At 37.8% G+C, this 10,474-nt stretch overlaps 1 protein-coding gene across 4 annotated transcripts in view; it reads left to right on the top strand.

Annotated features, from left to right (window-relative positions):
- The window catches only part of LOC132197827 (gamma-aminobutyric acid type B receptor subunit 2), a 56,255-nt gene extending 46,287 nt beyond the window's left edge, over positions 1-9,968 (top strand). For 3 of the 4 annotated variants that reach the window (XM_059621402.1, XM_059621401.1, XM_059621404.1), the window contains 8 exons: positions 1,855-1,993; positions 3,529-3,645; positions 4,430-4,695; positions 4,965-5,157; positions 5,361-5,440; positions 5,831-6,020; positions 6,592-6,946; positions 7,722-9,968. In XM_059621402.1, the coding sequence (XP_059477385.1) occupies positions 1,855-1,993; positions 3,529-3,645; positions 4,430-4,695; positions 4,965-5,157; positions 5,361-5,440; positions 5,831-6,020; positions 6,592-6,946; positions 7,722-8,119 (1,738 nt within the window). In that variant the 3' untranslated portion in view covers positions 8,120-9,968. The remainder of the gene's footprint in view (positions 1-1,854; positions 1,994-3,528; positions 3,646-4,429; positions 4,696-4,964; positions 5,158-5,360; positions 5,441-5,830; positions 6,021-6,591; positions 6,947-7,721) is intronic. The other variant, XM_059621403.1, reaches the window with a different exon arrangement.
- The last annotated feature ends 506 nt before the right edge of the window (positions 9,969-10,474 follow it).

Below are 10,474 nucleotides of genomic sequence, written 5' to 3'. Positions count from 1 at the left end.
GTCGCTTGCAGTCGTTTTGTAGTGAGTTTGTAGTCATCTTGGAGTCGCTTGCAGTCGTTTTGTAGTGAGTTTGTAGTCATCTTGGAGTCGCTTGCAGTCGTTTTGTAGTGAGTTTGTAGTCAACTTGGAGTATTTTTGTAGTCGTTTTGTAGTGAGTTTGTAGTCAACTTGGAGTCGCTTGCAGTCGTTTTGTAGTGAGTTTGTAGTCAACTTGGAGTCGCTTGCAGTCGTTTTGTAGTGAGTTTGTAGTCAACTTGGAGTCGCTTGCAGTCGTTTTGTAGTGAGTTTGTAGTCATCTTGGAGTCGCTTGCAGTCGTTTTGTAGTGAGTTTGTAGTCAACTTGGAGTATTTTTGTAGTCGTTTTGTAGTGAGTTTGTAGTCAACTTGGAGTCGCTTGCAGTCGTTTTGTAGTGAGTTTGTAGTCAACTTGGAGTCGCTTGCAGTCGTTTTGTAGTGAGTTTGTAGTCAACTTGGAGTCGCTTGCAGTCGTTTTGTAGTGAGTTTGTAGTCAACTTGGAGTCGCTTGCAGTCGTTTTGTAGTGAGTTTGTAGTCAACTTGGAGTCGCTTGCAGTCGTTTTGTAGTGAGTTTGTAGTCAACTTGGAGTCGCTTGCAGTCGTTTTGTAGTGAGTTTGTAGTCAACTTGGAGTCGCTTGCAGTCGTTTTGTAGTGAGTTTGTAGTCAACTTGGAGTCGCTTGCAGTCGTTTTGTAGTGAGTTTGTAGTCAACTTGGAGTCGCTTGCAGTCGTTTTGTAGTGAGTTTGTAGTCATCTTGGAGTCGCTTGCAGTCGTTTTGTAGTGAGTTTGTAGTCAACTTGGAGTCGCTTGCAGTCGTTTTGTAGTGAGTTTGTAGTCAACTTGGAGTCGCTTGCAGTCGTTTTGTAGTGAGTTTGTAGTCAACTTGGAGTATTTTTGTAGTCGTTTTGTAGTGAATTTTTAGATGAAAGAAAAGCAAATTTTTTTTTTTTTTTTACTTTTTCACGTTCACTAATTTTTTTTCCTTTTTTATTTGTTAAGTGTAATTAAAAAAAAAATTGGCGAATTTAATTTATCTACAAATAAAAAATAAGCTTGAGAATTTTAATTTTTCAGAGTTGAGATATTTGAAATTTCACGTGCAAAAAATTTCAAAAGAAAAAAATCCTTGCATAATTTCGCTTTGATGAAGAGGTCTTTAGAAATTTCTGAGCAAAATAAATATGCAATTTTAAATTAAGTTAGATGCATATTTTTGTGTTAGCTTTGGATTTCAATTTTGCCCTCATTTCCATGATCCTCACAAAATTCTGATTTGAAAAATTAAGTTTTTTGTTCATTGCAATTGGCCAAAATCTAAAATGTTTGCGAGCATGTTGACGACCTTTTATTTACCAGCTGATTTGATTTTAGCGCGGGTTAAATATCTATCCCGTAGAGGGGGCCAAGAAAAGATATCCCCCAATGACTTGGGGACAAAAAATTGAAGGCGGGACAAAAAATATTTAACCCGGGACAGAAGTATAAATTTTATACCTTTTGATTTATCCCGGGATATCTTTTTTCCCGGGAGAGCTAAGTCTATTGAATCTCCCCCAATATTCTAATTCTATAGTCCTCAATTAGCAAGGTTTCCGTTTCAAAATGACTTGAAACAAAAAACCAATTTGTTCAGAACTTGAGAAAGTTCACTAACTTTCTCCAATTTATTCCCGTCCAAAGAAAATAGAAGAGTTTCCTGGGAAATTTCTCCATTCGAACTTTCCCTCTTCTCCGAATAGCGTTTCCATTTGGCCGTTCCATTATTCATTCGTCAAATGCAGCCGGAGAGAAAGGCCGGCGCGCGCGATTCCGACCGACTAACTGTTGCTCTCCGCAGATACATCAAGCTGTCGAGTCCTCGGCTGAACAACATTGCCGTCGTTGGCTGCATCCTCGTCTACACGGCTGTCATTCTGCTCGGCCTGGACCACGCCACGCTGCCTGCCGGCGGCGCCCACTTCGCAAATGTTTGCACAGTAAGGCAAATTCGTTATAATTTCCCCGCCGCCTGTGCGTCACACTGATTTTTTCTCCACTCTAACATGGCTTTGGACACCTCCTCATTTTTATCTCTACTTATTTTTGACAGTGGAGGAAAAATGACCGCTTTTTTGCTGAATTTTATTCAAGAATGAAAAATTTCCATTTCTGAATGGTAGCTGTAAAAGAATGTTTATGGATCAATCTTTGAGGGATTAGAAATTTTCTAAAATGGTTTCATTTTCAAGCGAAAGTTTTAAGGCAAGTGATCAAATTTTAATTATTTGATTTTTATAAAAATAAAGACCCATTTTTAGTAAATTAAAAAATAATAAATTGTGTCATGAAAGTTAAACATTTTACAGCGAATTGCAAAGAAAGAATTTACTCTCTTTCCACCGTGACAGTTATACAATAATGTATTTGTCTAGCTAACCCGTTGGATACATTTGCGCACGTGTTTACTTTTTAGTAACAAATAGGCCCTCAAAGGGGTTCTTTTGTCAGAACATAAAGCAAACCTGGCACTCGAGAGAGAGAAAGCGACTCAAGGAAATCTCTCTCTCCTGCAATAAATAGGTTTGCCGCTGCTGGGAATACATTTCTAGCGGTGCGCCTTCCGTTTCGAAGAATTGCCGCTGTGTATTATTGATAAAAGGCAAATACTCGGTCGTGCAATAAAGGACATCCATTTTCCGGGCTGAAGGGAATCACAGCCACAGAGCGGCTTGATCAATTTCGGGCTGCTCCACAATGGCGATGAATTTTTCAAGCGGTACGTTTTCTTCCATTCGACTCTGACAAATGGGCAGAATATTCCACCCGTGTGGCGAATCGTATATAAAAGATTCGAGTTATGTGTGGCACTTCTGGCTGCTGCTCGGCGATATTGGAAAAATGCTTTAGAAAAAAGATGAGACCGCAAGACATTAAGTCGATTCACGTGACCAACAACATGTGTGTTACCACAATGGAATTGATTTTCCTTTGGAGCATTTATTTTTAACAAGCTACAGTAACACTGACGAATTTCAGTACCGTGTACTGTGAAATAATTTATGAGAAAGAATTAAGAAAATTCCGGGCCAAATAGTTCCTCATTGGAGGAACCAAAAAGCAATAAAATTGAAAATTTGGGTCATTTTTCTAGCCTATAATTCAAGCTTGACCACTTCTGCATTACTTTTCAAAGAATCGCATTAAAATCTAAAGAGAAAGATAAATAAATAAAATCTAGCCACGCATTACAAGTTGGTTTCATTAGTTTGTGAATAAACATGAGTCCTTGAATGTTTATAAACTTTTTCAACACACATGCTGAATGCGAAATTGCGCTTTTCCCGTATAAAAAGGCCTGCCTTCAATTAGTGAAAATACGTCAAATACCAGTGCAACGTAGCCGCTGGGGCTGTGATTTGTCCAGCGTAAGAGGAAAAAAACTTGGGTCCAAAGCCATTAGAGCTAATTAGCGACTCGGGACGTGCGCTGCACAAAAGCGGCCGAGTGATGTTGTCGTGATGTTTTGTTGCAGGCCAGGGCTTATCTGCTATCGGCCGGATTCTCGCTCGCCTTCGGCTCAATGTTCACTAAAACCTACCGTGTTCACCGCATCTTCACGAGCAGTCGCAGCGGAGTTGTCAAAAATAAGGTGAGTCTCGGAGCAGTAGGGAAAAGATCGATTGGACTGAATGAATCATGAAGCAGAGCAGCGGAGGCGCGAGTGAAATTATTGAATTATGCAATGTTTGCCGTGATTTTACTTTTAATGTGATTTTCGTGTCTCACGCTCTGTTGATACTAACGTAAGCAACAGAGACGTGATTTATTAAGCTTCTGCTTGTTCATTTTCCATCTGTTGAGTTTCAGAACAAATGGTCGTATTATATCCATCAGTCTGGAGTTTTGTGATTAAAAGCGAAATTTGTTACGAAACAAAACACAATTGAGCGTTTTTGATGAGAGATTCATATTGAAATATTTAACCGAGGCTGATCTGCATTTCTTGTTTTGTGCATGATGAGAATGTTAAAACTAATTTCAGCGGTGGATACAGCAGCTGTTCAAACGGCTTTCATCAGTTACATCCTATTGAAATTTTCCTGCTGAAAGGCTCAAAGCTCAAAATATGAATATGGAAATGCGTAACAATACTTTACCGAGGAAAATACTTTTCACATAAATTATGATGTGGCTGTGATTATGTTTTTAAAAAAGATTGAATTTAATTATGTATATTTATTTGAAATTTGCTCAAAATCAGTCAACTGAAGTTGATAATATAGTACTCTAAAAAAGTTAATTAAACACTTAAAATGCATATTCTCAAAAAATAAACTTTGTGAATTTTACTATTAAATTATTTATTTGTCGAATAAAAATTAAACCCCAGTCAGTGAAAATGGAATAGATAGAAAAATCCTTGTGTTTCGCAGTTGCTGCAAGACACACAACTCATCTCGCTTATCTGCGCGCTGCTGCTCGTAGACATTTTGATCGTCACCCTCTGGGTGTCCGTGGACCCCATGCAGCGTCACCTAAAAAACCTTTCCCTGGAGATTTCTGCCATCGACCGCAGCGTCGTATACCAACCGCAAGTGGAGGTCTGCAGGTCGCAGCACACCAGCGGCTGGCTTGGAGCCCTTTACGTCTACAAGGGGCTGCTGCTCATCGTCGGCGTCTACATGGCGTGGGAAACTAGGTTCGTAATTTTCAATTTTGCATTGGATAAAACTCATTGCTTTGTAATGGAATGAAACTCATCAAAAGAAATATCATCTAACTAAATTTATACTTCATATTGGCTCTTATTTTCTCCTTATTTTAAAAAGAATTCCTTTTTCTCATTTGCATTTTTATCATGAAATTCATTTAATTCCTCTAGACATTGAAATTTTCTTGCAATCTCTCTTTGCTGCTCTGAGCAAAATACGCAATAGGTTTCAATGGAAAGTCTATAAAAATTTGCAGACGGGTGAAAATACCTGCTCTGAACGACTCGCAGTACATAGGGATGAGCGTCTACTCGGTGGTCATAACTAGTGGCATTGTGGTGGTGCTGGCCAACCTCATTTCGGAAAGAGCTACCCTGGCTTTTGTGACCATCACAGCACTTATTTTGGCTTCCACGTCCACGACGCTCTGCCTGTTGTTTGTGCCAAAGGCAAGTGGAAAATGATAATAACAATTTTTAACTTTTCCTATAACCAGAATAAAAAAAATGTTTTTTATTTCTTAAAGTAATTCTGAATGGAAATAATGTCCAAAATGGTAGCTTTCCTTTTTATGATAAATAGTTTATGAAGAAATATCTATTGTGCGTTTATTTTTTAATAAAGAAATTGATAATTCCATAATTCCTTCCAGATTCACACAATATGGCTCCACCCAGATGGGGACCCCATAGTGGAAAGCATGGGCTTGAAAATAGAGTGCAACACCAGAAGGTAATCATTTTAATTGCCTCGGCTTTGTGTGCTGCTTTATATAATTTGTTTTTGCTATCGCGCATTCATACAAGTGGCGCCGAGGGCTATAATTTCTTCAGCTTCTTATATTTGCTTGCTTACGCTGTAGAAGCCCAACTTTTGCTGGATTATATTTATGTCGGAGAATAATTTTGCCGGGCGTGTTCGAAGTTATGAAAACTTTTTAATCTGATCTCTTTTTTTATTAACGAGGCGACGTTTTTGTGTAAATCTCTCCTCTCTAACCGAGCACAAAGGCTTCAAAGGAAAAACGTTATTTGCATTTGAAAAGTCTCATCCCGCTCTTGGAATTAATTTGAAAAAAATTGTTTTACCCACGCCGAGATTAAACTTTGCGAATCCGTTCAGATTCGTTATAGACGAGAGGAGGGAGCGGTACTACAGGGTTGAGGTGCAGAACAAGGTGTACAGACGAGAGATGGCCGCGCTGGACGTGGAGATCAACAAGCTCGAAAGAATGCTCATCGAACCTCCGCCCTCGCCGTCGACTTCCGCCTCTGTTAGCCACGGAAGCGTTTCCCTGCCCGGCTCTTTGAGGGTAAGCAACACTTTGATCCTGAAACTTTGCGTGCATCAGTTTGTGGAATGTTTGTGTCACGGTGACCTCAAAATTATGTATCTAAATTTCTATGTGCCTATAAGGTGTTAGATATATACTAAAATAATTATGTTGTTAAAAAATTATTATTATTATTATTTAATTTTTTCTTTTTTAAAAAAAGGCATATAATTTTAAATAATGGACATTTTAAAAGGTTTCACTATAAAATTTTAATTTCTATCACATGACTTAATTAATTTACTAAAAAAAGGAAATATTAATATGAGTTATGAATCATGTGAAATCTACATGTAAACAGTTTTGATTTTGAAACCCCCTGAATTTGGTTAGATTCGCCAGTTGTAAAAGTGGTAAAAATTTTGTATGAGAATCAAAACCTTAATTAAATAGAATGGACTAAAACTTAAATTATCTGAGTTTTAAATCTGAAATGCGCTGAAAAGGGTATTTTTCATGAATATTGGGCTAAAATTTCAAAAGTACATTCGTTTTAGTGGATTGATTTAACTATTTAAATTGTGTGGTAAAATAAATTTTTCTCGTGAAGGACGACGACGGCATGTCCGAGGGAGACGAGGCCGACGAGGACTCGGAGGTGCCGCACTCGCCCCTACCCCGGCCGATGCCCATGTACAACCCGCGGGGTGCGGCGGCCCTTTTGCTCAGCGTAGTGCCCTCGGTGGTGCCGAGGGCCAGCTGGCCGTGCGCCCAGGCGGCAGAACGACAGCAGGTCACCTTCCGTTCGGAACCTGAGCTAGACCAGGCGACCGAACACGACCAGCCGAGCAGCGCGGCCGCCCTTCTCAAAAAGCTGCTGCCCAGAATCTGGCGACCAGCCCGCGCCAAGGCAAATCGCAGTGCCATTGCGGCCGCGCTCAGGATGCACGTCAACTACGTGACTGGTATGTAGGCAACTCGCAGAACACCGCTTGGTATCTCTTGAGCTTAACTTAGATTAAATTCAACCCACGATTGGCTTTATTTTGGCTTTTATGAAAATTGCACCCTCATCCCTAACTTTTGATGACAGAAATTTAAATGACATTTCATCTTGTAAAGAAACTGGAGGTACAAAATATTAATCCTTTTGAATCCTTATCAAATAGTTAGTTTTGTTTTGGAGCAAACAATACTTTATAAAAATTAAATATATTCTAATAAAAAAAAAATAATAAAAAAAGGAACATCAAATGTTTGCGTTATATTTAAAAAAATTAATTTTATTAAAAAAATTAAAATAAAAGTTTAAATAATATAAAAAATACAATTAATTTTATAAAATAAACACAATTTGCTACTAAAATATGTAATTATTTTATATTATAAAATATATTACTAGCTGACATTTTTTTTTTAATTATTTGTATTCTAAATTTTGTAAATTTTCTTCAATTGTAGGAAAATTTGCAATTATTATGATATTTATAATCTATTATAACACTATTATAGAGACACAATAAAATTATTTAAAATTTAGAATAATTTTATATCAAAAGTAATTTCTGTTAAATCATTATAGAAAGTCCAAGCACCAATTTTTCCGTTAAAAATTTCCACCAATTTCCAAAAAAAGAAACTAATTACAAATTATTGCTATAGACCATTCGATCCCCTCACACCCTGTCTTGCGTTGAGTATGTAGCGAGCCACGTATGTACGCTTGCACCACTGTTGCAGGTTTAGTGCCAGACCCCCACCCTGACCGTAAATTCTCACTGACCGCTTGCATTGCCACAGACTCGGCGGCGGCGGCGCCGTCGTCGGCGCCGTTCCGCGAGCGGGCGCGCGGCTCGCCGCGCTTCCCGCACCGGATCGTGCCGTCGGGGCTGCTGGCGCCGACGGCGCGCACCGGCAAGTGCCGCTCGCTGGACACCAGCATGGACGCGGTGTCGTGCGGCCGGTGCGGCGGCCTCCAGCAACGCAACGCCACCAGCTGCGTCGGCTGCGCACGCCGCAGCAAACCGCGCGCCGCCAGCCTCAGCCCCAACTGCGACGTGTGGTGCGTCGAGCAGAGCGTCGCCAACGACGGCGAGCTCACCATCACCATCCACAGGACAGAGTCGCAGTGCACCTGAATCAAAAGCAGTTCGATCTCTACAAACAAAATTTAATATTTAATATTATATAACCATCTTCATTCCGCACAAGCCCTTTCAATTGCTTATGTTCATTGTAATACCTGTAAAAAAATTTAAATATTTTTTACCCTTATCCCTATTCCACAAATGAGCCGAATAATTTTCCGGTTTCAAATAAAACTTAATTAAAAAAAAATCGTACGCCGTTTTCCAAATTTGAATTGGAAATTGGAACACATTAATTGAAGTCCTTAATTTATTCCTTTAGCTCACAATTGAGATTTGACATTTTGAGCTGAAAGTCCATTTATTTTAGTAGCCACTGTAAGGTTGCTTAATCAATATTATGTAACAGATGTAAAGTAATACATTTAAATTTTTATCTCAAATAAAGGCAAATCTCAAATTAGCTGTCAATTTTGAAAGTACGGAAAACTTTATTAATGACGATTGTTTTCTATGATACAAAATTCTGATTAAGAGGTTTTATATAAAAAAATGGCGCTAATTGTAAGAACAGACATTATCACATTTTAAACGGACTCCACGCCACAAAAGTTCATTTCCCTTGCAAGTCAATTGAAACGAAGTAAATTCTCAAAATCAGCGAGCAAATGAAACTTTGAGAAAAAAAATTATCAAATTAGCAGCAGAATCGTAAAAATTTAAATGCCCCAAAGTATAGCGTCATTTCTATATTTCATAAATGAATATATTTTTAGATCATTGAGTTATTCGGGTGGACTTGTAGGGCAGAATTTTAAACTCTCTCTCTGTCAAAGGGAGCTGACGCCTGGCGCATCCAGGGTGAATTTTCACAACCTTGTGAATGTTAGAGACGATGGCAATAATAGAAATTTCTTTGAATAGATTCTTCAGGTACCTTTTAATTTTTGATCTCAATTTCTCTCAAGATTTTGATTTGCATTATTTCCGTCCTAGGCGTAGATAGTTTAAAAATGTGTGCCACGATATGTGTAAATAATTACGACGTTTCATTGTTGCAATAAGTTATAAGAATTCACACCGAGAGGAGGCAGTGCTAAATTTTCAGATTAAGAAAGTATGTTAACGCAGCGCATGAGAAATGAAAACTCACACATTTGGGGAAAATCGAACGCTACATCAATAGAAAGTTTAAGTAAGCATCTTAATTATATTTCAGCAGTCACAGCTTGCGATAAGTTTGGCGAGAAAATTATTCTTCCCCAAGTTGTAATTTTCTCACCAAACAGAGGGCAAGTGTCATAAAAATATAATTTACACACAATCAAAACGATTTAATAATAATTTTTAGGAATTGATAGGAGCTCTGGAAGCATCGATCAAAGTTAATATCTTAGGATTTGCACTGACTCCGAAAATAAGCTGTTTACAAAACAAATATTAGGTGTGGATAAATGTTTAGGTGGTAGATAGGTGTGATTGGTTGTTGGTGTGCAATCAATGTCAAAAACAGATTCACTCTGAAACTCTTCATTGCGAAACGACCACGCTGACTTGCCCACTCCAAATGCTCATCCTTTGTCAAAAGATCAAAATACTAATTTAGCGCGTAAGTCATGTTTATCAAACATCTTAGAATTAAAATTATGTAACGTTCGACGTATAAATAAAATATATTTATGTTTAAGCGATGAGTACAATTTGAACTGACTTCAGCAGTTTTCTCTTCTCTCTCACTACACGTGTATAATCGAATCAGAGAAGCGGCTCATTCATCTCTCATGATTTTAATCTGTGTTTTCGCTCTCGGGAATTTTGTTTCGACAAGACTTTTAAAATAAATGCTCTCTAGGTTTATAAACTAATGAACTGTGATTCAAACTACCTATACGAATGTTAATAAAGCATAAATTTTCCATTAAAAGCATCTGATGTTTCATTTATAAAATAACCAAAATAACTTCAATAATTTTTGGAGATGTTATTTTTAGAGTGAAAAGTAAAAAAAAAAAATGTGCTACGACTTTAAAACAGAAATCAATCTTCTTAAAAAGTTTTTTATTTGTCGGAAAGAAGAACATTGAAGAATTTCTAATGAAACAGAATTGCCTAGTTCTAAAATATGCCACTGATGGCACACTTTGTTTCACCGTCTTGCGGCGGCTAATGTTGTATGTTACTATCTGCAGCAAGGTGGCAGCACCTACACTGAAATCATGCAGTCCGTTCCTGGTATATATTAAAGGTATTATGGTAAGAACTATCATTCAACACTTCTAACGGTTTAAAAAAAATCTCCCAGCATTATATATATTTTTTTAAATTTATATAAATTTTCCTAGAAAATTTAAATCCGACAAAAGGGATATTTTTTTATAATATTTAATGTTATGTAATTATTTAATT

This window comes from Neocloeon triangulifer, unplaced genomic scaffold (genome assembly GCF_031216515.1).
Source record: "Neocloeon triangulifer isolate White Clay Creek 2 clone unplaced genomic scaffold, ASM3121651v1 ptg000012l, whole genome shotgun sequence".
NCBI classification, from domain to species: domain Eukaryota; kingdom Metazoa; phylum Arthropoda; class Insecta; order Ephemeroptera; family Baetidae; genus Neocloeon; species Neocloeon triangulifer.
The sequence above is the reverse complement of the archived record's forward strand: the minus strand, read 5'-3'. Positions and strand labels throughout refer to the sequence as shown.